The sequence below is a fragment of the Cyanistes caeruleus genome, chromosome 15, assembly GCF_971803275.1.
Source record: "Cyanistes caeruleus chromosome 15, bCyaCae1.hap1.1, whole genome shotgun sequence".
Taxonomy (NCBI): Eukaryota; Metazoa; Chordata; class Aves; order Passeriformes; family Paridae; genus Cyanistes; species Cyanistes caeruleus.
In genome coordinates, this window is record NC_141715.1 from 6,581,744 (window position 1) to 6,609,198 (window position 27,455).

The 27,455-nt window shown below is 52.5% G+C and overlaps 2 protein-coding genes across 12 annotated transcripts; one reads left to right on the forward strand and one right to left on the reverse strand.

Annotated features, from left to right (window-relative positions):
* The first annotated feature begins 725 nt into the window (after positions 1-725).
* On the forward strand, positions 726-6,179 carry CD74 (CD74 molecule). 4 transcript variants are annotated; one of them, XM_086852074.1, is made up of 10 exons: positions 726-1,091; positions 2,034-2,180; positions 3,392-3,567; positions 3,691-3,782; positions 3,872-3,925; positions 4,099-4,194; positions 4,426-4,516; positions 4,858-5,046; positions 5,376-5,468; positions 5,585-6,179. In XM_086852074.1, exons 2-10 carry the CDS (start codon positions 2,110-2,112, stop codon positions 5,587-5,589), a joined length of 867 nt encoding a protein of 288 aa, XP_086708200.1. In that variant the 5' UTR covers positions 726-1,091; positions 2,034-2,109; the 3' UTR covers positions 5,590-6,179. The 4 variants fall into 4 exon arrangements, with proteins under 4 accessions (XP_086708200.1, XP_086708201.1, XP_086708203.1 ...); XM_086852075.1 differs by having other exon boundaries at positions 787-1,091; positions 2,039-2,180; XM_086852077.1 differs by lacking the exon at positions 4,858-5,046 and having other exon boundaries at positions 791-1,091; positions 2,039-2,180.
* Positions 5,676-26,935, reverse strand: TCOF1 (treacle ribosome biogenesis factor 1). Of its 8 annotated transcripts, none has more exons than XM_086852069.1 (18): positions 26,070-26,271; positions 25,464-25,519; positions 22,716-22,858; positions 21,902-22,008; positions 21,275-21,626; positions 20,378-20,463; positions 19,735-19,959; positions 18,881-19,150; positions 14,868-15,042; positions 14,577-14,719; positions 12,538-12,711; positions 11,845-12,076; positions 11,571-11,656; positions 10,638-10,866; positions 9,071-9,646; positions 7,978-8,075; positions 7,442-7,478; positions 5,676-6,984 (listed from the first exon to the last, which is right to left on the reverse strand). In XM_086852069.1, the coding sequence occupies exons 1-17, from the start codon at positions 26,238-26,240 to the stop codon at positions 7,446-7,448; spliced, it is 3,156 nt and encodes a 1,051-aa protein (XP_086708195.1). In that variant the 5' UTR covers positions 26,241-26,271; the 3' UTR covers positions 5,676-6,984; positions 7,442-7,445. The 8 variants fall into 8 exon arrangements, with proteins under 8 accessions (XP_086708195.1, XP_086708194.1, XP_086708193.1 ...); XM_086852068.1 differs by having other exon boundaries at positions 11,571-11,659; XM_086852067.1 differs by having other exon boundaries at positions 14,577-14,722.
* Between the last annotated feature and the right edge of the window lie 520 nt (positions 26,936-27,455).

Sequence of the window (27,455 nt, forward strand, 5' to 3'; positions counted from 1 at the left end):
TTGATGGGCAGCGTCAAATGCAAAGCCTTGGGGTAACAGGGAGGTGACAGCCTCAGGCAATGGGAGAGTGAAGAGGGTCTGACAGGATGGAAGCTGCTCTCTGAAAGTGTCTGTGTCTTCCCTGTAAAATCAATTCACAGACTGAGAACACACTGAGTGTCACAGCCCTGGGCAGAAAGTTGTGTGTGAAGCCCTGAAGAGCTGACTGGGAATGTTTGTGTGGAGCAGGGGCTGACTTAGGGCTGTCTTTCTCCAGGCTGGGGCTTGAGAAACTCAGCCTGCCTGGGAAGGGGGCTGTTCCCCACCCCCAGGTTATCACCCACGTCTGTGGTTTGCAGAGCCAGCCCAGCTCCATGGAATTGCTGTGGTTTTGTCTGTGAAGTTCCTGTTCAAACTTTCTCTGGTTCCCCTTATGGCTGAGGCTAGTCACGGAATGCACCAGGCGTGTGGCCTTGAGGCAGAGTTTGTGATCCCAAAATGAGGAGCTGAGTGGGGACTGGGGCTGTGAGGAAAACCTGTGTGTCCCCCAAAAGTCCCAGTGTCCATGAGGGGAGAGACAAAAAAAATGTATGGAAGGCTTTTGTGTTCTTTGCTTTTTCCCCCCTTTTTCTTCCCCTTTTTTTACTTCTCTTTCTTCTCTTTTCTCTCCATTTTCTCTCCCTTTTTATTTTCTTTGCAAATCCCTCTGATGGTTTCTAAATACAGCTTTGTAACAGGCCTCAGGTGAGGCTGATGGACACCTCTGGGCCAGTGCTGTGTGAACCCCTGTGTGCCCAGACCTTTCTCAGCTGGGTTGCAGGGTTGGGAGCAGACTCTAGGCACCAAAACCCTTCCTGTGTGTGGGGCTGCAGTTTCCCACCTGGAACGCAGGAGCATCATCCCACCACATTTCCTCCAGGAACAGCATCTGCCAGGAGACCCTGTCCTACTCCCTGTAAGTGCTCTGAGAGGATCCCTTTGTCCACTCTCCCAGGGCTGTTCTGCCAGCTGGGAGGCTCAGGACTGAATCAGGAAAAGAAATGGAGTCGCTGAAACAACAGGTCCCTGCTCGCCCCAGTGTGTTTTCCACGTAACCAGTGGTGCCTGGTTAGGTAGGACTTGTAATTCCACATTCTCTGTTTCTCTTTTGGCTGAACTCTGGCTGTGGTCATGCTAAGTCCTGACACTGCAGCCAGCTTGGTGCTGGGCTCAGTGTGACCCTGGGCCCAGCACAGGCAGTGGGGCGTGTTACCCTGGGCTGCTGTGGGACATTGTGTAAAACCACCAAAACCCAGCATTACAGGGTAGATGGCTGCTCCTGCCCATGTAGCACTTGTGGGGCTGTGCAGGGGCTGGAGACCCTCATTGCCCCACTCCCACTGGTGCTTTGGGGTCACTCACTTTAGGGGGCTGTTCCTCATCTCTTGGCTTTGGGGGTTCTGCCCTGCTGCAGGCAAAGCAAAGTTGTGCTAGAGGGAAGGAGGGCTTGAAAGCCCTTGATCCTTTAGTCATCGCCCCCTCAGCCTGAGAAGGGCTGGCCAAGGACCCCCACACAGGGAGAGTCCAAAGTGACCCTCAAGGAGGGGCTTGAGCCCAAGTGCAGCTTTTCTCAGCAGCAGGGGAGAAGGCCAGGGAGGAGGGGTGTACCCTGGCACTGTGCCCCCACAGAAGGTCCTGCTCAGCTTCTGGTGTGGGGGGTCCCCACCATGGTGTCCCACCCCTGCGTCCCAGCTCTGCACCCCACTTCCTTCCTCACAAGTTTCCTCTCACCTTCCCCAGCCCACTGCCACCTCCATTTTCTCACCTCCTGCCCCATCAGGGCTATCAAAGCCTCTGGGCCCATGGCACCGGTTGTCACCAGGCTGGGCACTGTGACCTGCCCGTGGCGTGGTGTGGGCAGTGAAATCCCACCGAGTGGCCATGGAGCTGAGGGCTGTGTCCAGCATCATTTCTGAACTGGAGACCTCTGGAGCAGCACTCTGCCTGACAACAAGTGATGCAAGTGCCAGCAGCCAATAGGACTTTTTTTTTGGCTCCCCCCCCCCGGGTGTCAGGGCAGGGTGGGGACCCGAAGGTATTTCCAGAAGCTTCACTCGGGGTGCTCATTGCCTTGGGGAGCCCAGCGGAGCCATGGCAGAGGAGCAGCGAGACCTCATCTCTGACCGCGGCAGCAGAGTGTTCAGTGATGGGGACACCCAGAGGTGCCACTGCTGGGGACACGGGGATGGGGCGCACGGGGAGGGCAAAGTGGGCACAGTGAGGTCGTGGAGTAGGGGGGTATTGCGTGGTTGTGGGATGGAAGGGGGTACAGCCGGGTCAAGGGGGCACAGAGTGACTATGAGGCAGAAGGTGGGGTGCAGGCTGTGAGAATGGGGCACTGTGAAGCTAAGAGGGCCGTGGAAGGGGCTAGAACATGTCTGTGAGGCAAGGCAGGGGCACGGGGTGGCTGTGGGATGGGGGAGAATTGGGCGGCTATGGGATGGGAGGCATGGGGCGGCAGTGGGAGGGGGACAGAGGGTGGCTGTGGGATGGGGGGAATTGGGTGGATATGGGACTGGGGGGGCACGGGGCGGCAGTGGGATGAAAGAGGTCACTGCATCTCTGGGCCGCCGGGGACAAGACATGGCGGTGGGGTGGCCAGGCTCACAGGGTGGGGCAGAGAGCCACGGCTCGAAACTTTGGGGGAAGCAGCTTTGTGGGAAAGAGGTTGTGGGACAGGCAGGCTGATGGTGTGGCCGTGGGGCAGGAGCGGAGCCTGGACCCAAATTACTTTGTGGGGCTGCCCCGCCATGTCCCAACTCGTCCCTACATCCCAACCCCTGCAGGGGGGACACCCCCTCCCAGAACTTTCAGCCAATCAGGAGCCCTGGAGCTCTGACGTCATCAGTCACCAGGCAGACGCCGATGCAGCGGGCCCCGTTCGGGACTTGTCCCTTGGGCGGGCAGCGCAGGCCGGGGGTGACCTCTGGGGCACCGCTGCACCTCGACAGTGCCACATTCACCCAGCGGGCAGGATCTGGCACAACATCTTAAAAATTTAGTGCAGTCCAGCATCCCATGAATCGTGTCCTCTGCTCCATGGACCCAGTAAGATTCCAAGCGGCTTCATCATCCCGCAAAAGGCGATGCCCAGAGTGATGCTGTTCCCCAAAATCGCCTGTCCCCTCCCACGTGCCTTTCGTCCCGCTCCCGTGTCCCCACGTCCCCCCGCCCCCACAGAGGGTTTCGGTTCCCGCTGTGGGGGCGTGACGCTCCTGCTGAGGTTTCACTTCTGCTGCCCTCAGTAGGGGAATTTGCATTTGTCTGGCTGCAAACCCCCGGGACAGGAGTGTCTGGGGCCGGGAGGGGGTGACAGCAGGATGTCACCTCCAGCTGCCGGTGGGTGGCTGAGCTCCCCGTCCGTGTCCCGCAGGTCTGTGCTGAGGCGCAAAGCCGCCTTCTCCACACTCTCCATCCTGGTGGCCCTGCTCATTGCTGGCCAGGCTGTCACCATCTACTTCGTGTACCAGCAGAGCGGGCAGATCAGCAAGCTGACCAAGACCTCCCAGAGCCTGAAGTTGGAGGCTCTGCAGAGGAAGCTGCCTGCTGGTCAGTAGCCCCATGGACACCAGAGTGGTGGGAGGTGGAAGAGGAGAAGGGATGAATCCCTCCCGGATCCTCCTGGGCCACCCAACCTGCTTGGTGCCTCTCAGAGTTCTCCTTCTTCGGCAGGTGCCAAGCCAGTAAATAAGATGAAGATGGCCAAGGCAAACACTCCTCTGGTCATGAGTGTCCTGCATCCTGCACCCTTTGAAGACCTCTCAGTAAGAGAGACCCACCACCACTTGGTGCTGCCTGCCGCCCTCAGGCCTTGCTGCTGTGCTCACACTGCCCCTTTGTCTTTTCTCTTCAGGTTAAGGCCCCTGCTAGCAACAAAACCGAGGATCAAGTGAAGCACCTGCTGCTGGTAAGGCACCCCACAGCTGCCTCCTGCAGTGGTCAGGGGTCTTACTTGGGATGCTCAGAGCTGGTGGGGGAGCTCCTGACCTCCTGCAGCATCTGTCTGGCTGATACCAGAAAAGCTCCAACCCCCACCTCCCCACCTCATTTTTCTTTGCCCTCACTGTGGTTGTTCTGCAGCAAGCAGACCCTAGCAAGATGTTCCCGGAGCTGAATGACAACCTGATGGACAACTTGAAGAGACTGAGGAGCACTATGACTCATGTGGACTGGAAGGTCAGTGCTTCTCACTGTCATCCTGTCCCACTTCTGTCCAGGAGTGCTTTGGGGAGGGACTGGGGTATCCCCAGCAGGACAGAGTCTGTCTTTAGCCAGGCTTGGACTGCTCCCACCCCAAAGAAGGGGATGGTGTTCACCACCTTCTCTGTCCAAGCTAGATCTCATGACATGGCTCCCCTGGGGTGAACTCCCCCATGCCCATTAACATGCTGGATCCTCTCATTGCAGTCCTTTGAGTCCTGGATGCACAAGTGGCTGCTGTTTGAGATGGCCAAGAACCCCAAGTCAGAGGACCACAAGGCAGTCCCAGCAGAGAAAGGTACTGGGGATGGGACTGCTGAGCTGGGGGGGCGGTCAGGGAGGTGATGGCATGGGGCAGCTCACAGGGAACCAAGCCCTCCCTCCACTCGTGGATTTGTTCTGTGGGGAGTCCCTATTTCGTGGCTGCTAGGACATCACAGAGCAGCTCTGCCCACTGCTTGTAGGGTATTTGGGGTGAACAAAAGGCTGAACAGCTGGAGCTCTATCCCAAGTCCTCCATTCCTCCTTGGCCCAAGAACTTCAGAAAGGTCACTGAGCAGGGGCTTGTTCACCTTTAAATGTTTCTGGGAAAGGGTCTGGGAGGCTGATAGAGTGTCCCCTCTGTTTCTATTGCCCTAGTGCAAACTAAGTGCCAAGCAGAGGCCACTTTTGGGGATGATCAGCTGGGCCGCTTCCGCCCACAGTGCGATGAGAACGGTGACTACCTGCCCAAGCAGTGCCATTTCTCCACCGGCTTCTGCTGGTGCTCCTACAAAAATGGCACCAAGATTGAGGGCACTGTGACTCGGGGAAAGCTGGACTGCCCCGGTAGGTTGCCAGGGAGGGGATGGAGAGGAAGGAGCAGTGTGCATGGACTGCTTGGGAGTAGGGAGGACCGTTAGGAGGGCATCTAGGCTTCAGGAAGCACTCCTCACCCATCCAGTGCCAGTATGCTAAGGCTGGAGAGGACCCCAAAACCCACAGCCCCCCCCCAAGTAGCTGGAGTTGAGATGTGCAGCCAGGGTTTTCCATGAGCCCCTCCCTTGCCCCCTGCTCAGCAGTGTGTGCAGGCTCTCCTCTGCTGCCCTCAGAGGGATGGGGGTGGACGATGGGGCAGCCCTGGGCTCCAACACCCACATCCTGCCCTCCCTTTGCAGGCACTGATGCTCCCAGTGCTGCCACTGCCACCCCAGATCCAGAGGAGATGATCTTCTCCGGGGTGGACATGCTTAAGCTGAGCACAGGCAAAGGTGAGTGTCCAAGTGTCCCCAGAGTCCTGAGGACTGCTGGAGAGGGGGAGGATGCGAGGGAGGGGTTTTGGAAAGTCCTTGAACTGTTTCACTACCTCCTCTTGTTCTGCCAACAGGTTAGTGTAGAAGAGGAAGCCAGCAGTTGCCTTCAACATCCCTGCCCCTTTAGTTCCTGCCTTATTTTTTTTCTCTATTTCTTTTCTGCGCTTACATTGCTTTTCCAAGTCAGTTAACAGTGGACATCCCTGGGCACCCTTCCCCTGCTGCTGAGCATCAGCCAGGGCTGAGCTGCCACCACCATGAAATAGTGGGTAGAGCAGGCTGGAAAATTATTTCAATGACATCAGATCCATAAATCCTGTTCTCTTTGGCTCAAGCTCCAACAGCTCCCAGGCAGCAGTGCAGCTCACCCCTGCTGAAGAACTTTAGCTTCCTTACACCAAACGAACATTAAAAGCAGCAAAATAACCCCCACCAGCTTAACTGATCCCTGTAGGCTGGAGCCCTGTTAGATTACTGGACTAATGGGTTTTTATTGTGGAATGCTCAGATTTGTACATAGAGATTCACCTACAGCCTCAGCAGTGGGTAATCATAGGCAGAGTGGCTTCTAATTTTCCTGAATATATCTGATTGCTCCTTTATAAACAGTCTCACAATCTAATAATCTCAAATAAACTTTTCAATAAGAAAGCCTCGTAAGCAACTCCAGCAGGGCTCCGTGTGCTGTTTGCAGCTGTCTGAGGTTATAAATAAATGAAACAAAAAAAAAGATAAAGAAAAATCTCTGCAGGCATTTGGACAGCTGTATCTCCACTCAGGACTGGCTGTGTTCCCTGGCCCATTCCTTGTTTGATTTCACTTGTTCCTTGGGATCCCCCTGCCCCACACAGGCAGACACTGGGCTCTGTTCTCCCACCCACAACATTGTCCAGAGCCAGTCAGCCTTGGCCTCCCCTGAAGGCAGCTGAAGTAAAATCTGTTGTTTTTTATTTTGTATTTCATAAAAAAAAAAAAAAGACAACACAAAAACTGACTCTGCCTTGGTTGAGAACAGCTGCTGGACACAACTTGTTCAGTGCAACTCCAGGGACATGATAATCACCACTGTCAGTGTTAGGATAAAAAGGAAACCCGAGAGCTTTCCTTGTAGTAGCAAAAGGACTGACACCACAAGTCACGGGAGGAAGGGAAAAAAGGTGAAAGTTTTTCTCAAAAATATAGCTCTGTGGTAAGAGAAAGGGATGGCTGGGTGTCAACAACAGGAAAAGCAGTTTATGCTCTGCTCTGGTCAAACTGCCTCCTCCAGTTCCATTCCATCTGGAGGGACTATAAACACATCTCTGGGCCTCAGCAGGGCAGGAGGCAGAAAGTTACAGCTCTGCTTTAAAAGTCACAGTTAAAAGAAGTTATAAATTATTATTTGAAAACAAGTTGGAATTCTCCAGGTGAGCTTCCTTTTCCTCTCTTCTGTTTGATCTTCACCCATAAATCTTTAATCACAGGAATGCGGTACCTTTGGGGAGAGGAGTTAAAAGTTAGGGATGGGGAGGAGGAGAACAGCCTTAGAGCTGAGCAGAGCATGGGCAGAGGCATCTGGTCCACTTCCAGGTGGCTACAACATCACCATCTAATCCCCATCACTTTCCCAAGCTCCCTGTGGTCAGCAGGGACAGACAGACACTGCCAGAAGCTGCTCATCTCTGCTGGTGACAGAGGTCAGCAACACCCAGGCTGGACATCCAGTTCTCAGCAGCTAAAGAGTTGAGGTCAGACACATCCAAAGAAGCCAGCACATGGCTGCATGACATTCCTCACATCACTCCACTCCCTGGCCCTCTGATCCAAGGCCAGGCTGACTCAGTGAGCTCTTAGAGGGCACACTGTCTTCCTAAATGTGGCCCAGGAGTTCTGGATGTGGCCAAGGTTACACTGCTCAGAGTACCAATGGCCAATCCCCACAGGCCATGTACCTTCTTACAATCCTTCAGGCTCAGCTCCTTTCTTCTTCTAAAATGGAAAGCAGAAAAAAAATACATCAGTATCATTTGCACTGCAGACATGGAGGACCCAGTAAAGCCACAGAGGCTTCCTGGATATGTCCCTGTAGAGGTGGCAGCCACCACAAGGAACATTCTGTAGTCTCCCTCTGTTACCCCTTCAAGCCCTTGGGGTGGGATGCAGAAGCCTGGCAAGCTCTCAGGCACTCCAGCTTCTGCTGAGAATGAGATGAACAGACAGCTGGAGAGGAGCACCTACTCCACCTCCTTAGATAGGACTAAGGGTCCCTGGGTTTGACCATTCCAGGGGAAAGGAATCTCCTAGGGCAGCAATACAGCAACAAGCCCTTTGAGTCACTCTAATCCCAACCAAAGGTCAGGCTGTCTTAAGACTGGCCACAGTGAACTGTAGGCTTCCCTGTACTGTCAGCAAGGCCTGGATATGGCTCTGTTCCTTCTCCGGCCTGGGGAGCTGGGATGAGCACCACAGCCCAGAGTGTGACCCATACCTTCTTCTTCTTGTGAACCTCAGCAGAGCCATCTGCTACAGGTGCTCCTTCCAAAGGTGCCTTTTTGCTCTTCCTCTTTTCTTTTCCAGTCTTCTTTTCTAAGAGTGGGAAAGAAAAGCCAGCTAAGAGAGGTACTCTGAGAGGGAGCACACACTGGTAGGAGGACCCCCAATAAGTTTTTGATCACATTCAAACCTGAGCAAGATTTCCAGAGCAGGAATGTTTCCCTAATACCCCTGAGCCAGAGCAGCTTGATCCCACCATCTGTGCACACACATGGGTGGAATGACATAGAATTCCCTTCTTTACACCTCTTGCTCCAAGGAACGGCTTCAGGGCTGGAGTAGATGGGCACATGCCAGAAATGAGAGCCAGGGGAGCTGCTAATACAAGGTGAACACGAGGTTCTGCTCAGCACAACTGCTCAAGAGGCTCCACTTATCCCTGTTAAACAGCTCACACAGGGGCCGATAGACAAGTCTGTCTCCTCCAAAAATAGGGGCTGAATTTCAGCAGAATAGAAACACCATCAGATCTGGCCCAGCCAATCCATGTTTCCCCACCCCTCCTTTTTTCTTTAAAGCCTAACAGATCCAAGACAAAACCAGCTCTGATTTGAAAATACAGGCTGCACTGCAAAAAAAGAAAAAATGGCCTTTGGATTAGGACAGAGAGCAGGGCACTACAGAACAACAAGCTGTAGAAGGGTCAAAACTGACAAGAGGAAATAACCTCAAGTTGAGCCAGGGGAAGTTTAAGTTGAATATTAGGAAAAATTTATTCACTAAAAGGGTTGTGAAACACTGGAACAGGCTGTCCAGGGTAGCAGTATGGTCACCAACCTTGGAGGCATTTAAAAGATGTGTAGATATGGTACGTGGGGACATGGTTTGGGGATGGGCCTGGGTTAATGGTTGGACTTGATGATCTTAGAGCTTTTTTAAGCCTCTTGACTATGATTCCATGAGGGAAGCAGCCAAACAGGAAGCCAATGGGAAAGTGGGTGCTATTTGCAAGGCCCTGCATCAGAGGCTGAACATGCATCAGCTGCAAGAACCTATTGCAAAGTAGGCCCCAAGTGTAGGATGCTTACTTTTAGTTGCTTTTTTCTTTTCCTTGCTGCCTGCCACCTTCTCCAGGTCACCATCTGCTTTCTTCTTTTTCTTTTTAGGTACATCTTCATTAGCTTGCCCTTTCAGTTTTTTCTTCTTTGGCTGCTCCACAGCCCCATCCTCTCCTGTCAGCTTCCGCTTCTGAGATGTTTTCTGCTTCTTGTTCTCTTTGTCTTTGCCCTTGGATGTTTTCACAGCCTTGTCTGCTGCAGAGGATGGCTTCTTTTTCTCCTTTTCTTTTTTCTCCTTTTTTTCCTTTTTCTTCTTCTTCTTCACTTCCAACCCTTCCACTGTCTGCACTGCAGGGACTTTGGCAGCAGTGGTGACCTCAGTTTCACTCCCTGAGCTTGGCTGCTCTGACTGTGGGACGGAGAGCTGGGCATGTGACGATGCTGGGTTCACTTGCATCCCTGTTGCCCCAACATTATTCTCTTTCATTGCCTGGGTTTTCTTCAGTGAGGAAGCTTTCAGGCTGGCATGACCTGGCTCTGTTTTTCCTGCCACCTTCTCTTTGCTGGAGGCTTCTGTAGCTTCCTGCCCTGAAGTGGGGTTGTTTTCTGCAGAAACAGACAAAGAAGACAATTCAGTGAGCATTTATTACACAGACTAGTCACAGGAGGATGGAAATATGCATTTGATGAGGAAAATCCAGTTCTTCTCCCAAGAGAAAAGCCAAACTTGTTGGCATCTGCAGCAGAGTCAGAGAAAGATACCTTAGCCTGAAGTGGGTGACAACACCCACAACAGCTTTGGCTGTTTGACAAGATGGGTAAGCATAGATGGAGCAGTTCTTCTCCAGGACACCAGTAAGCTGGGGATTTCCCAGGGTGGTAGGGGTCTCCTCACTGCCACAGGTAATCACCACCAATGGCCAAGCCCAGAGGCCCTGGGCCCTCTTGAGCTATCTATACATAGTTTTGACTTCCTCAACAGCCTTTTGCACAATTTCATGATATGCCCAAGGGACCAACAGACCCATCTGAACTTCTAGAGCAAGCCAGAGTTTATCTGAAGGTGCCAGAGTCACACCAGAGCAGAAGCAGCTTTCAGCTTCAAGTTTTACAATTTGCCAACAAATCAGGGAAATGGTGGGACACTTTGTTTCTCCACTGGTCTTCTGTCTTGCTGCCCTCCTCTGCTCTCCAGATATGCAGCAGAGCCCACATAGCCCAAGGGCAGAGCTTGAATACCAGCACTGTGCAGCAGACATTCTTCAGGCAGTGTTTGAACCTTCCACAGAAGCCAGCAGTGTGCAGTGTGCACCGGCTCCAAGGAGAGCCCTACCCGTTCTTGTTAATTACTGTGGTTAAAGCACATCTTGGAAGAGGCAAAGGCACTGAGCCTTGGAGGCAGCCAGCACAAGCAGGGTGCTGAGGCAGAAGGCTGTGCTGTGGCCAGGGAAGCCAGCAGACGGCAGCAGCACTCCATGCTGTGGTTTCATGGTAGAGACACACTGGGAACAGGGCCCATCCCAGTGTCACCCTCCTGTGGCAGCACAGCTTCGCTCCTGGGCCAAGCAAATTCCCAACCTTGCCAAAGGAGACCCACCTGCTTTGTGGTTTGCAGCCACCTGGTTGTCATCTGTGTCAGAGTCACTGCTGTCACTGCTTGAGCTGTTGGCCGGTGCTGCTTTCAGGGAGCCCCTGGTGAGGGAGTTCGCAGCACTCCCAGCTGCCTTCCGTGGCCCCAGCTCACCTCCAGGCGGGGGGGGAACCGTCTTTGGTGCCTGGGGTGCTACTGGGGTCTTGGAGAGGACTGGGTAGCCTGTGAGGAGGGACTGAAACAGTACAGACACACTGAGGAGTCACAGCAGGGCAGCCTCCCACACACCAGACATGCAGCTCTGTCGCTGCTGCTATTGTCCTCATACTTCAAGTGAAGGGCCCACCTTTGGCCACCTGTGGAGCCTGCTCTAAGAGCCCAGGGCTACCAGGAGACAGGCCAACACTGATGGACACCAGCTGAGCTGACAGCCTCGAGAGCTGGCAGCCAGAGGTTCTCCTTTGTTCTCACCCAGCAAGGCAGGCTTGGGGGAGGCTCCAGGCCATCAGCGTGCGCCCACGCACACTTAATGCACTGCAGATGTGCTGCACGCCCTGCACGTTACTTACAAAGGGAATTTAATGCCTTGGACATGGCTTAAGTTACAAACTAAAGTGAGGGAAAAAAATCCCTGCTGCTTTTGGCACTGTGCAGCAGCTCTCCTGGTTTAACCCTTGCAAGGTACCACATCCATCTCTTCTCCCAGGGAAGGCACCATGAACCCTGGACCCAAGGCCTGGCTGTCTGGGGAAGCATTCCAAATTCAAATCTTCTCTCTCCTCCACTAAAAGCCCACATCACTGCACTGGGGAACCCCCACTTCTCTGCTGGCAAACCTACCCAGCACCCCATCTGCTATGGCTGAGAATTGAGTCTCTCAGTCCTATTTGGGAGCCAGCTGCAAGACCCAAGATGATCCAGCCTGCTCTAGTACCATACCTGTGATGCTGCATGCTCCTCCTCCTCACTGGACTCTGAGGAGGAGCTGTGGGTTGGCTGGGTCCCTCCTGGTTTCTGTAGGGGGCCTGCTGGAAGAGCAGAGTTCCTCCGGTTAAACCACTGCTGCCTGGGGCTGAGCTCACCTCCCCAGCACAGCCACCAAAAGCCCTTCTGCCTCCAAAAAAAGGGGAGTGCTCTGCCAGTGCCCTGCCATGGGTAACAAAAGGCTGTCCCCATCCAGTAGCACTGAGAGCACCCTCTGGAGAGAACTGACCAGGTTTGGAAGGCTGCTTGGGTGCCTCTTCCTCGTCACTGTCAGAAGAACTGCTGCTGTCTGAGGTGTCCTCTGCATGGGTGGGTAGCACGGCCTGGCTTGGGTGGGTGTCCTGTCCTGGCTGCAGGACTGGCTTCCTCGCCTTGGCAGTGGAATTTCCTGGGATGGCAGTGCTGGCAGAAGAAGCTTTTCCTACAGGAACCGTTTGCTTTTGGCTAGAAGCAGCAGGGACCTAGGGAGAGGGAGATGAAATAGATCTGGAAGGAGGAATAACTAACTGCTCACATCCAGGAACTATAAGCAGCAGCCCAGAGTAGATATGCTTGGACCACCTCGGCCCTTCTTCAGCTGTACTGCTCAACTTCTTGTCACAGTGAGCCCAAGAACCTCTCACAGGGCCCAGCTCATCCCAGCCCACAAGAGAAGTGGGCAGCTGAGGCCAAGCAGACAACTGCTATCACAAAAGGAAAGAAGCAGTGAGCCAGCTGTGAGCCAGGAACAGCAAAGGTACCAGGGCTACCCTCTGCCTCATCTCATGGCATGATAATTGTGGTTAGGATAGAGCAGTCCCACTCTCCCAGCTTCATGAACACATCCCTCAGCTGGGGATGTGACACCAGCCCCAGACTCCAGCAGACCTCTCTTCTCCCTGTCCCCAGGAAAGCTCCCCACCTTACTCTCCTCCATCATTACCTTTCCTGCCAGCATGTTGTGCTCTGAGGCATCACTGCTCAAGCTCTCAGACACTCTGCTCACTGCAGGGGCAGCAGGAGTTTTTGTCTTCTTCCCTGAAGGCAGGCTGGCATTTGCCTTTGCAGCCACCATGCTCGAAACTGAAGTTCCTTTCATGTTCTGCTGGGACAGAGTCTAAAAGAGATGAGAAAGAAAATCAGGACAGAGAAAACTTGGAGGGAAAAGATACAGAAGCATACACCAATCCAGAACTAACTCCTAAGCCTTTCTATCATTTTCAGCACAGCACCAACACTTTTTTGTTTTTAATTCTCTCCTTTACAGACCAGTTCTGCCTCTCATGGGCCTCTGAACAAGGCCTCTGGCACAGCCAGGAGCAGAAATGAGGGACAGCACCCCAAGAGCACCAAAAGCTTTAGCTCAGTGCCCCAAAGGCACCTACCCTCAGGGCAGGCAGGGGAAATGTGCTGTGCTTGCAGGCTCTGAATCCTTACCCACTGCAGCACCAGCAAGACTGCAGTTGCAAACCTTTGCAGAGTGGGCACTTGGACTCCAGGATTTTTACAGGCTAAAAATCACACAGCAAGAGTTAATTGGCAACAGAGATAACAAAGACACCAACCACAGGGAAAATCTGCCTCCAAGTCCACAAATCAAAAACAGATTAGGAGTCAAATTAACAAGAGCAAATTTGTTGCCTCACATTTGAAACCTCCCATCAAACTTAACATAAGAGGGGTTAAAAATAGAAAGGCCAAGGGCATGGAAACCAGGCACTAAGGACAGGTCCATGACAAATGCCAGCAGAGGAGGGAGAAGGAGCCACGAAGGAGCACTCAGCCTCCTGGTTTGTGTTACTGACGAGGCTACGTGAGCAGCTCTCCCCCCCAGATCTCTGACAAGCTGGGCCTTTGTGGGCTGACATTTCCCTCATACAACATCTGGCCTTGGGAAAGGAAAAGGCCCCACTCTGCTGTGCAGAGCTGCCAGCCCAACGTGAGCTCTCAGCCCTCTCACACAAAGCTCAAGTTACAGCAACTGCATTATTTTATACAATCTCAGTAATATAAACATGCTTTACTCAAGGACTGCTCAGGATGGCTGCCTGCCCATCAGCTGTAGGGAGACATCCTTTTCACTGGCCACAGCCTCAGGCTGACAAGGGGAAGGGTTTCCTGGACTTGTAATGTCCCCCTCCCAGCAAAAGCATGTGTGAGGCAAGAAGTGTGCCTGGCCACCAAGCCCTGGGCTCAGAGCACCAGCCAGGCCACCAAAATGTGGAAGAGTAGCCATGTTCCTCAGCCAGTGGGTTTTCTATGTCGTTTCTTGGGCTCAAACTGCAGCACAAGTGCAGACACCCCCAAGACAGTTTCACACCAAGGCAGCTCTGGCCTTAGGGAGCTCAGCCACAGCTTTGCAGTACTGGCATAGAGACACAAAGAGACTCCAGTGGGAGAGCTGGGATCGGCTCCATGGCACTCAGGGGTGCTCTCAGCACAGATATGGGGCCACCTCCCTTTTTCAAGGCAGGGGACTGGCTCCCCCAGCTGAAAGGCAGCAGGATTGCTGTGCTACTCCTCAGGGCAAATCCTGCCATTCTCCCAAGGCTTGTGGGAAAGAGGACCAAAGAACTTCAGAGGTCTGTGAGGAATGAGGTGATGGATTGCTTTGGAGCTACACAGGTCATGGAAAGACTCTTGCTGTAAGGATCTGGCTGCTTGTCCAGCCTAAATTCCTGGAGTAGAGCTGAAGGAACAGAGTGCCAGGGAAGGTCTGGGCTTGTGTGTGTCTACTCGTGTTCCTGTCAAAGCACTCACTCTCCACTGCTCTCACACACTGCAAGATTGCTGTGGCTGAGATGTACACCCAGAGCTGGGGTCAGCCAGACCCATGGACATGGCCAAGAAAACCAGATACAGCCAACAGGAGGCTCCTCTGCACTGCTCATCGCCTGCACAATTACCACCTTCCAACTCCTGAGACCTCCTGAGCCTGCAGCACTAAAAGCCTGAACAACCAGTGGGTCAGTGGCTCCTCACCTGGGAAGGGGGGACTATTTCATCCTCTGAATCTGACTCCTCACTGGAATCATCACTGCTGTCCACAGCTGGAGGGGCTGTGGCTGGTGCCGAAGCCGGTGCCTTTTTCGCGTTTGTTGGTTGGGGCACAGAATTGGTTTTCACTGCTGGAAAAGCACAAGAATTTCTCTCAGTGTCAGAAAGAATTGCTCTCTGTGGCTGTGCAGAGCAGGAGCTGCTCCATGTGCAGGGGAGAGTAAGAAACCCATAAGGATGCTGGTGTGGGATCCTGGCTACTACCAGGCAACTTACCAGCTTGTGGAGGCTGTGTCTGTGCTGCAGGAGACTCCTCTTCACTGTCAGACGAGTCACTGCTCCCACTTTCTGCAACCTGGCTTTTCAAGGTGCTTACCACTGCTTTTTCAGGCTGCCCAGCTTTAGCAGCCTGGGTCAGGCTGGGAATAGGCCTGGGCTGGTCTGATAACCTCTTAACAAAAAAGAAACACAGGCCCAGAAATGCAGTATTAGTACAGGTGTTTAGGTTCTAGTGCAGTTTCAGCTCAGGCTGGGTTTTGTTTTACCCTAACAGAACTGTTACTAACACTCATGCCATCCTTGGTGTGTCGTGAGTGGAAGGGGCTTCAGTCACTGCCTGGGCGGAGCTGCTGTAGATATATCCCTCGGAATTTAACAATTTCCTTCTGACAGAAAGCCCAAGTATGTTTTACATGAGCACACAGGCTAATAGTGCTTGTAATCTTCTACCAGCAATTCCTTCTTGAGACAGAGACACTGGCTGAGGACAGGAGAACCAGGAGTGCAACCCCAAGACTCCCACTCCAAGGAAGCCATTCAAGCACGACCTACCCACAGTTCAGGGAATCAGTAGGAGTTTGGAAGCCTTGTGCCATAACACTTGCAAGATTCAGAGACAACATTAGAGCAGCTACAGCCTAGAGCTGCTAGAGAGCTCAGTGTAGACACAAGGGCTGACACAAGGATTGGGAACACAGGGCAGGCAGAGACAGTGTGACTCAACTTGGAAGCTGATTAGTCAACAGCTCTAATAATTTAGAAATCTCCAGACAACAAAACACCTCTGATACACACTCGGGCTGTGTTTTTCTGCAGCACCTGTCAACACTCAGTGTTCCAGGACAGACCACAAGCCACTTTCCCTGATGTGTCAGCACTAGGAAGCCACAGTTACCTGGGAATGCCCCAGATACACAACTGCCAGGTGAGACTCTCTCTTCCTATCCCCTCCTGTGCACTGAAGGTTAGTGGTGGCAGAGGAGAGGAAGTGCCTGTGGAATGATCTGGGGATTTCCTCCCCTGCAGATATTCCCCAGGCTGGCACTGCTCTGCACCCGCTCATTTACTCCACTCATGGCTCATCTCTGGGCTGCACTGCCAAGGAGTACATTGTGTTTGGCAGGGCAGGCAGGCCCTGTGCTCCCTGCATGCGATGCCAGCCTGCTTTGGTGCTCCATGAAAGATTCCTGCCCAGCTGCACCATCCCTGCTATGCTGCTAATGCAGTGATAGCCCACAGCCCACAGCAGGGAGCACCAGCACAGCAGCCTCTCGCAAAGACCAATCCTACTGTGCTTCCTGGCACAGCCCTGCCATGGGCTGCCTTTGGGGCACTGTTTATCATCTCCAAGCCAAACACTAAACAGGCAACAGCATCTGCATGTTTATCCCATTACAGAACAGCTCTCTGAACGAGCCAAGCACATTTTGACTCTGCTTAGAGAAACAGAAACCTCCACAAGTGCTTGGGGAGGGGGGACCACAAACCTCGCTTCTCTGTTTTGTTTTGATACCAGTGAGTCACAATCTCCAGGAGAGAGGCCAGCTTTGCAATGCTGAAGAGACACAAGTACTTGAAGCACTCAGAAGAATTCACACACACTGCTCTGAACGTGCTAACTTCTCTCTGCTGTTCTGAACACTGCTGTGCAAGGGAAGAGCTTACCAAGATCAGAGCCTACTGAGTTTTAAGATCACTCCATTTTAAGCCCTTCATAGCAATGTTCTGGCTTCTCCCTCTATGTGGATGCACAGCACAGTGTGCTCCTTCTCCTAACTTAGCAATGGAGTGGGAAAGAACTGCCATGCAGGGGCATCATAACACAGAATGAACATAACAGCATCCACATAGAAACCACCATAAGGTTTACACAGCCTCAGATCTTCCTGGGAGGCAGCCGAGGTCCATGAATCCACATCAGATGGATGACAGCCTCAGGTGGGATCTGGCCAACAGCACGGCCAAGTTACACCCAGAGAGCAGGTAACACAGGCAGAGAGCGCCTGGCAGCTTGAGAGTCACAGGTACTGAAGTAACTCAGAGAGGAGGAAAATAACTTGAGAGGAAATAATTTTTCCTGCTCCTTCTCCAGCCCCCAAAGCAAGAGCTGCCTGTGGCTCAGTGAGTGTGATGACTCAGCTCCTGCACAACCCATCTGCCACTCACTGGGTCCATTTGCATCCTGCAGCGCTGCATGACAAGAGGGGGAACAACACTGAGCCACGTGCTGGGCGCACGTTGTAAAATCACACTCCAGCAGTGCCGTGTACCAGCACTGGGAGCAGCATCTCAGCTGTGTCATGGCCCAGCCAAGGGGCAATTGCCACCTCAACAGGAGGGGGAACGGGGCTCAAAGAGGAAAAGAGACCCTCTGTCTCTTGGGATATTTGGCCTCTACCCACACAGCCTGCAGTCCAAGATTAAAAGTTGCTGGTGCAACTTCTGCCAGCACAACCCACGCGGGTTTTCCTGGGATGCTCAAGGAAGACACGGGTTCCCAACACATGGATGCACGTGCATCTCACACCCACTCCTTGTAAATAGAAGCCAAAGCCTGTCTATAGAGGGCTCAAGTGCCACCTTTGGCTCAAAACACTCAGGAAAGAAGCAGCAGAGCAAAATTAGCAGTTCCAAACGAAAAGCAGCTCACAGCATCTTTAAGGTGAGACTGTCCCCCATTACCATCCTTTCCCCTCAAAATATGCAAGCACCATGTCAAATTCTTTGACTAAATATTCCTGAGTCTTCAGGGGTAAACATACCAATTAAGCAGTTCAATTTAGGCATGATGTTCATTTTAATTGTGCTAATCCACCCCCACAGGGAAAGATGAAGCAGCTTCCAACGCTCTGTATCTGTTTGGATCTTGCACAGAAGCCAGAGGAAGTTGCAGGATACAGTAAGTCAGTGGTTAGCATATGCCCAAGTAGCAGATGGCGAGGGATGAGCTAAGAAGAGTTTGACTGGGAGGACAGGACTGTGGACACAGCTAAGCCCAATGGTTTATCTTCAGGCTTCACTCGTGGTCTCTGCCTGTAGGCTACTAACATGGGAAGGAACAGCCTGTATAGCAAAAATAGAGCTCCCTCGATGACAAGCTCTTCCTTGCTGACTTTGGCTTTTGAGGGGTAAATGTCAGTTTGCAAGAGGGAGTATGCTGAAGTGGTTAAATCATCAGGTAAAACTAGTTGTTGGAAGCTTCACAGAATCAACACTGGAGGACACAAACCTACCCCGGCAAATAAACCCTGCTAAAATTGAAAAATCTCGATGGTTTTACAGTGGGACCTCATGGCACAGCTAACAAATAGCTGTTTCTGTCATCTAGAACTGAATCCTCACATATAATCAGTCATGCAGGAAGAGAGCAGCACAGAGCAAATTGTGAGAGAAACATCCCCCTCCACCCACCTCAACAGACCAAGGCTATAAAGACAAAAATGCAGAGCCTCGCTGGCTCTGGCCTGTCAATAGTCAAAGGATGTGTTGACAAAGAGCCTCCTTGCAAGGACACGTGAGGCTCTACCCCCAGCTTCCCTTCCTCCCTTGCAGACAGTAAGGCTGCATCTCCAAAAGACTGCTTTCAGGGCACTTTCTGAAGGGCCCTGGAGCTCATATGATGTGCCTAGGAATGCTTCCAGGAAGGGATTTGCACCCCTTTTTGTTTAGCCACCCGAGTCCCAGTCCTTCTCCTTTGGTTAGAGAACTCTGAGCAAACCCCCACAGGAGCGCCAAGACCAAGCTACCTGTGACCCTGCACACAAGGCCACCCCAGAGGGGCAGGGCATGAGTGAATAGCTGGTATCAAACCTGTGCCTCCCACCTTCTGTGGGACAACTGCGTGAGAAGAGTGAGGCTGTACTTGCTTCCAAACAGAAAGATCTTCCTCTCCAAGAGACTGAGAAACAAGATACTTCTGGTGTTTCAAGGAGGTCAGTGGCAGCATTTAAGGGATAAATGCTTGTCTTGAATATCCCATCCCCTGGCACTGGGCTGAATGCAGCACTTACCTTCTGGCTGATGGGCACAGCAAGATCCTCCTCTTCACTGGTTGATGAGGCAGAGCTCTCCACTGGCTTTATACTTTCAGCAGACTTTGTGGGAGTAGCAGTCCTTCCTAGTAAGGTTTTAGCCTGCTTTGGCACTGCTGGTTTTGGTGCTGTCTTCCCTTGGGACCGTGGAGATGTTTTTGTTGGAGTTGCCTTGACAGAGACTGATGCTGCTGGTAAAGGTTTCACTGGGGATGAGACAGCCTGGGAGGATTTTGGAGATGTCTTTGTCTGGACAAGATATGAACAGAGTGAAATAAGGCAAATCCCAGAGCAGCATAATTCATTTGCTCAGACTGTAATCAAGGGAAGAAATTTCAGAGCCCCCTGGGAAAGGCAAATCTTGAAGGAAGATTCCAGTGACTGGCAGGACACAAGGAATTCTTTCATCTAGCTTTCTCCATCAGCCTGCTGCTACTACCAGTCCCCTCCAGTGAGGTACAAGGCAGCATTTTGCACTCTCTACAGCAGGGAAGCTGAGCTGCACTACAGTTTGACAAATTAGACACTATTTATTGCAATTTATACCTGAGAAGCAAATTCTACCATGATAATTTGCCTCTTCGGGTGGGAAAAGAATCACTGAGGTTTTTGTTCATTTAAAAGTACTGATGGATTTTTCTAAGAAAGGCACAATGGGTTGATTAAAGCTCAGAGCAAAGACACGGAGGTGCCTTTTAACAACTCACGCCTCCTTCCTCCCACCCCCAACATGACTTTGCTACACACTATATGCATTTACAAAATTTTCTTTCCACTGCAGTTCCCAGCCCTGAGAGGCATGCAAGAAGAGGGAGGATCTCAGAGACACGCACTTGGGTTACCAATGGATGTTCTTCATCTTCACTGTCCGAGGAGCTGCTGCTCTCTGATGTGTCATCAGGCTGTGCAGCCCCAGGAGCCGCTGTCAATGCAGGTTTGGCCTGGATTGCTGCCACTGCTGTTTTCTTCACTGCATTTTTCTTGAGGGACAGTGGAGTAGGAGGTGCACTTTTCACAGGCGCTGCATTGCTCTGAACTGCTTTAACAGCTGGCTTGGCCTGGGAACAGGGGGAACAAAAGGGAACAGGAGATTCAGGTAAAATCTTGGAAGAAAATGGTTGAAAGCTCTAACTGCATGGAATCTGTTTTAAAGCAAGCTACATTGCTAATTTTGACCAGGACAGGCTTATTCAGACCCATGAGCTGTGGAATATCTGAAACAAGTAACTTTCTTCATGGACTGCCTGACGATATCCATCAAATTGCATACTAATCACCTCCTACAGATCCAAGGATCTCCCTCAGCTTCAGGCACTAGTAGAAACTGGAATAGAATGGTTGATGTCAGCAAGGTTTAGTGGGGCTCTCACACACCCAAGTTAAGGGGTGCTGTCAGAATATAGCACCGCAGCATTTCCTCTCCAAAAGAAGGGAAGTGGTTTCCTAGGGATTAAGAATCCATGTTGGAGAGGTTACCTGGATGGCTGGAGTTGCCAGCTCCTCCTCAGAGGATGTGTCCTCACTTGATTCCTCAGTGCTGCTGTCGGCCCCAGCTGCTGGCTCTGAAATACAGAAGCGGAGATGTCACAGCTGCTGCCTGCTCTGATCCCCAGAGTGCGATGCTAATGTGGCTTTTGAAGTCAGGGAAGCAAAACAGGCCACAGAGAGGGCTAAGGGGATTTGCAGGGAAACGGACCTAGCCTTCCTGAAAACATTGATAGCCTGTTGAGAACAGCTTCTCCACACAAATGCTGGTCCAGAAACTCTCCTCGAGTGCAGGCAGAGATGGGAAATGCTTCCTGGCCACCCTCTGACCCTATGGGGTGCTGACCAGCCACACACAGCTCCCTGTAAGGGCACCCAGCCTGGCTGGGCCTCCTCTGGATAAGAGCCAAGAGGAAGATAATTTCCAGAACTTCAATGATCTATTTCTCACCCTCCTACTCCAACACACATACACTTCAAAGCATTTAAAGATTTCCCTGAAGAATTCAAACCCCCAAACTAATCACTTTGCAATTGGGAATAAAGAGAAAACACTGGTGCCTTTCCATAAAGCTGAAAGTATCAGCAGCATTAGTACTGCATCTCCTCTGGACATACTACACTGTTAGCCCCAGTCCTTGGGTATGTGCTGGGTGCTGCCAGACATCTTAGCACAGGATCTGCTGCTTGAAATGGGAGCAAGCACGCTGGATTCATCCCACGGAGCTCTGGAGCTGGCTGCTTTGCAGTGTTCTAGCAGCCTCCCCAAGGAACAAGCATCACTCTAAGCAAGGGAACTAACAGGAACATGCTGAAGGCACGCCTCAGATCCAATCTGCAGCAGAGCTGGAGCTCACACACATCTACACCACCCTGCAGGCTCCTTACCCGCCCTGGGAGCTGGGGTCTGTGCAGTCTGTTTCTCCTCTTCCTCCTCGCTCTCAGATGAGGAGCTGCTGCTGCCGCTGCTGGAACTTTCTGGTGCTTTGGTCAGTGTTGGTGCTTTGCTTTGCCCTACTTTGGCCACAGCTGCTGTGGCATGTCCAGGCTTCCCAGGACCAGGCAGTTTCTGGGCCTTGGCCGGGGCTGAAGCTGCAGCCGGGGCATTGGGCTGCTGCTTGTTAGAGAGCACAGTTCTGTCAGCAGCAGAGGGCCCTGCTGCTCTGCCTGCTGGGGCAGTGGCCTTGGGAGCTGAATGCAGGGAGTTGGCAGCTTTGCCACCCACCACAGCTGCTGTCACCTACGGGAAATAAAGGAAATTAGAAGGCTACTCACAGATGAGGAGCTGAACTGGAGACAATGTACCTGCAACAGCAATGTGGCAGCAGGTAAGCCACAGAGCTCTTCAAGGCAGCTTTTGGGGGACAGGTATCTAAGAGAAGGCTTATGGCAGCGCAGAAGGGTCATTTAAATATGATTTCCAACCCAGGACACAATTCTACACATGCTGAGGAGTCTGAGGCAGTCCTGGCTTCAGAGTACCACCAGCCTTCAAAGCCAGGAGCATTGCCTTACCGTCACTGCACCTTTCCCAGCCGGAGCCTCCTCTTCTGATGAGGACTCATCTTCCTCACTGCTTCCTATATTCACTACTGAGTTTGTGGCCAGAGGAAGGCTGGTTGCTGCACAGGAGAGAGGCACAGAGCAGCTGTGTGAGTGTGTTTCTCACACAGTCTCTGGTTTGCAGGAGGGCCCCAGCAGCAGGGCAGGGTCCCATCTCCTACCTTACCCAAGACCATCACTACTGCTGTCCCTCTGACAGGCAAGTGCTTTGCTCCTCCACCCCATCCCTCTCCCAGCCACCAAGACAGGAAAGATCTGCAGTTTTCTAAAGGCTGGTCTACAGCAGACCAGACTGATCCAAAATATATCAGACATCAGTTAGACTTTGCAAGCCAACACCTCCCACATCAGCTGCACTCGAGATGTATCCCCACCTCACACAGAGGGCATTGGCTTTCCAGACCAACTAACAACACCTTCCCTGACCCATGAAAGAGCCCTGCCTTTGCTGGCAAAACACACACCTGGGACCCATTAGAGGGTGCTCCACAGTGGGCAGCAAGAGGTTCCCAAAGTTTCATCCAAGCAACAACACCCATCCCTCCCCACTGAATCATAACAGGTTTTTTCTAGCTTCAGCAGACATCTGTGCTCCTCAGAAACTCCACATGAGAAGGGGGTGCTAAATTAGTTGTCCTATTTTTCTATGAGCACAAATGAATAGCCATCACTTTACAAGCATTTTCTCCAGCCAAGCAAGCTGGGCTGCTCCTACACAAGTCTCCAGTCCTACTCTGTCAACTCCGGGGAGATAAAAGGCTCCTACCATTTGCAGCTTTCTCCTTCTCCTTCTCATCCTCTTCTTTCTCTGAGCTCTCAGAGCTGCTCACGGGATCAGGAACTCTGATCTTTTCTGGGATAGCTGCCTCCTCATCATTCTCATTTCTTCTCTTGGAATTTGGTGGAGTTCTGAGGGAAGACAATGGGTGTCAAAATGGGGAAAAAAGATCTTGAGCAAATTAAAATATAATTATTCATTCACTCTCAGATCAAGCTCCAAGCCTAAGAATAGGCAGTGTAATTTCTCTACAGAGGAATTCCTAAGGGGGTGGCAAATACTTCTCTAACCTCCAAGGGACATCTCCAGTCCTCAGTAAACTTCCAAGAGCAACATATTTCTGCAACATTCAGAACAAATAATGAACCTAGACCATTTTTCTGTGCCCTAGGCAGACTCCTCACTTTAGCAGAGAAATAAAAACAAACACAGTCAGGCTGGTGCTCGATACAAGGCATCCTACAGAACAAATTCCATCTCCAGGAGGCAGCTACAGCCTCAGAGTAAGTGTAGCCTTAAGGTTAGGGCAGATAGCCCCAAAATACCAGGTCCTGATATTCCACAGAGCCAGGGAAGCCAAGCCATAGGGTACAAAAGCCATTTGAACTTGAGTGCCCAAGTCAAAAAGGCAGGAAAGTCAGGTTACAGAGAGGTTTAAGAAAGGAAGTGGCTGGACCTACCTAAGATGTGTTAGAAAAAGAGGAGGAAAAGACCATGTACGTATTAAACACTTAAGGTGCTCAATTGGGTTAAAACATTAAGTTAGAGAAAGACTTTTCCAGGCTCTAAATTCTACCTGTACCAGATCAGATGATGTGGTTAAAGTTATCTATGTTTTCATTTGAAACTTAAAGACAACACGTTTGCTTTATTACAAGGGCACATGCCGTTGTGATTCACACATGCAGTGCTTCTAAGCCCTGGGACACAGTTATCAGAAGCAAATATCCTCACTTCTAGGCCAGTTCATCTCATTTTATTTGCTCATCTGTTTTAAAAACAAGATTAGTTTAACAATTCGATGAGTAAAGATTGTGCTTGGTGTCAGAGTGTTCTGGCAGCACAGCTGTAACAATGAGTTTTGTGCAAGCAGGCTAAGCCAAAGGCATGTCTGCGCTTAGGAAGTCCTGTAACTACTCCAATAATCCTTTTACTAAAGCAACAGGGCAGCCCACACAGGCAGCTCTGATCCTGCAACACCATCTTGATCCAGTGGCAGCTGACAGCACAACACAGAGTGATGTGAGAATTTGTTGTGAGTGACCAGGAGCCCAGGGATACCCTGTGAGGGGAAGAAATGGTGTCTGCTAGCACTGTCCTTGTGACATTCTGGAACATCTGAGGGTTGCAGGGCTCAGGCTGCTCCTAGAGGTGTGCTGGTACAGCTTTCCCTAGCTCTCAGGCACCCTTCCACTCCCTCTCTGCATCCTCCAGGAGTAAATGCAGCGGTGGGGGAAGGCTACTCCTGGAACTGCAAGTCTCAGCTCTGGGCTCACTCTGGAAGAGTTTCTGGAGACCAGCACCAAGGATGGCCTTGGTGAGAAAGGGTAGATTAAGGAAGGACATTTTGGGGCCAAAAGCCTATGAAGCAACAGGATGTGATAAAGACAGCTCACTCACAGGAGCACTCCAGGATAAAGGTAACTGGCCAACACACCCCTCATTTTGACTCTCAACCAGACAGAACTCAGACAGACCAGGAGTAACAGATGTCTTTGTGGGGCAGGACCAGAACAGAAGGGTGACACTGAAGAAAAAGGAATTAAACCTGATGCAAATGCCCTGTTGCTCCTCAAGTTTAAAAGCAGCAGTCTCTTGGAGGGTTTGCTGCAGCAGGCAGGATAACCAGCACATAGGAAGGTCACCATCAGCACTCACAGAACAAACTGTTAGAGGGAAGAACTGCAAACCTATTTCTACACTGCTACATCCTCATCTGGATCCAGCCTTTCTCCTGCTCGGGTATGGAGGACAAGAGCAGGGCAAGAGGCATGGAGCAGGAAACGCCTTTGAAAAACACTTCCCCGAGGCTAAGGAGATCCCTACTCCAGTGCTCCCAACTCCATGGATTCCCAGATAACCCATCACTGAGGCTGCCACAGGCCTCTGCAGTGCTGCACTCCAACATCTAACCAAAGCAAGCACAGGGGGGGTGCAAATATCACAGATGGGAAGGCTCCCTCCTGCAGACCTTCAGATGGGGGATAATGATGCAGGAAGGCGTTTGGAACGTGCAAGGACTTGAAAGGACAGGCTGAAACCAAGAGATTTCCTCTGAGTCAGATCATCTGTGATCTATGCCAAGGTTTAAGTCCCTGTTAAGAGTTTTGGCATTTCAGGATCTGCTCAACTTCTCTGTTCTCGGGTCAATAATCCTGAAAAGCACGTGGCTTTAAAAAGAAAGTGAAACAGAAGTGGGGAACAGATTTCTTACAGTAAAGCATGACTGAGCTCCACAACACTCCTGCATCAACCAGCACAAACAGCATCAGCTGCTCAAAACTAAAGTAACAATTTATCTCCAAACTCAGGAAACGTTAAACCAGCATAATCTCAATCATCTGAAATGAATTGCTGTGAAGCCAGAGATTAGGAAAAAGTTCTTCTGAGCACAGTTATCATCGGAAATCCTCTGACAACATGGAATTCCAGCAAATAAAAATCACACATGCCATGCAGCTCAGACGTCGGCAGAGTCTGGAATCTATTTGATACTCATTCCCTCCTTTAACTTACTTTTCCCAGTGAGTAAAGATGTCCTCGAGAGAGGTCGAGAGGGAAGGGAGCAATTTCTGTGAAAGCAGAGCGAACACCAGTCAGGCACCGGCCCCGTTTTGGGATGTGAGCACCAGACAGAATCAGCGACCGCGGGGGCCCATCCAAGCCTCCCCGGGAAAACGGGAGCGCGTCTCCCTGCACACACCTCCCGGTGAACCCCTCCCACTCCCCGCCCCGCTGCACCCAGGGCCGCGTGTTCTCCCAGAGACTTCTCCCGGAGCAGCACGTGTTCGGGGAGCAGCATCTCCCCGGGACGGGAGCTGCACCGGGCGGGCTGCCAGCTTCTCTGCCGGCTCTCCCCGGCCGGCTCGGGGCCGGAACGGCCCGCGGGCACCGGGAGCACCCGCTGGGTGCCGGGACACCACGTGGGTCCAGCACGGACCTGCGGACCGGCGGGAGCCACGGGCCCACGGCGCGCCCGGCACCCGCACGGCGCTCCCGGCGATCGCTGAGGGCGCGAAGCGGGACCGGGCCCTGCGGCCCCGCCGAGGCCCGCGCTCCGGGACCGCCCCGCCCCCGCGGCCCCGCTGCCACCCCCGCGGCCCGGGCCCGGCCTCCCGTTACCTGCCCGCTCTGTGCCTGCAGCTCCCGGGCGGCCCGCGCGAAGCCGCCGCGGAGCAGGTGCTGGTGGATGAGGGCGAGCAGCTCCCGCCCGCCGCCGCCGTCGGCGGCCATGGCGCGGCCCGCGTGCCGCGCCGGTGACACGCCACTTCCGCTTCCGCCGTGCGGCCCCATGGGAAACGTAGTGCCGGGAGTTGCCCGGGGACACCACGTGGGGGGAGCCCGCGAGGAGGGGTTTGTCACTTTGTCACCCCATGGGGGTCCCGCACCGCCCCGGGGCGACGGGCAGAAGGAAGGAGGGGATCACCCCGTGGCTCTGTCATGCCGCCCCGCTGGGAGATGGGGGGTTCACTCCATGAGGTTCTCTCACACCCCCTCGGCTGCGGATGGGGCACAAAGAAGAGCGGGGGTCACTTCACGGTGGTCCCGCATTTCGCTCTGGCAGGGGATGGGGGAGCAGGGAAAGGGCGGTCACCCCATGGAGGCTCAATCCACCGCCCTGGTGGGGATGGATGAGAAGGGAAGGCGGGGGGGTGACGCCATGGCCGGAGCTGGGCCCTCAGAGGCCTGGGCAGGAGCTGGGGGCGAGCAGAGAGCGGCAGGAGGGGGAAGGACGAGCCGCCACCAGCGGGGGTGGCACAGCGGGGGCTGCTCCAGCAACACCATATGTAATTCCATATATTTCAGAACAGTTTTCCATAAGATTTATCCACAGTGCTCTGAAGCCGAATAATCGGAGTTAATTTAGTGCTGAGTGGACTTTGAGCTGCTCAGAAGAGCCAGTCTGGCGTTTTCGGGGCTTAAATAAGCAAAGGGCCAGAGGGAAGAAGCTGCTCCTGATGCAGAGCAGCTGTTGGAAAGGGGCCTGTGACAGAGGGGCTGCCCCACTACCACCCCCCACCCCATGCCGATACTTTCCAGGAAAAATCTGGCTCCCATCACTTTGGCAGGGGTTTATTTTTGGAAGGTTTAATAATGTCCATGGTGCGCCTGTCGCTCCTTCAAAATACAGACCCTTTATTTGTATTCATAGGCAGGATTAAATATAAAACTGGCCTGCCTCCAGCTGGCTCTTGCACCAAATGTCTTTGACACCAGCATCGTCCAAGGCGGTAAAGCCATGGTCCAGGAGGCAGTTTTACAGCTCCTGTAAATGAATGGCAGACCTGGACAGCCCTTTCTGGGACTGACCTCCCCCTGCTCAAGTGGTCACTGCAGCCTGGCGTAAATGCGGCCTCAGCACACACCCTGATGGGGTGGCTGGGCTGCACTGGTGTCCCAGCACAGCTGTGGCTGCTCCGAGGTGACGTGAGGCACAAAGGCTCACCTGGTGGCCTGCTTTGTGGCCCTGGTTCTCCTACCAGGAGAGGAAAAGCCAGGTGAAGCATC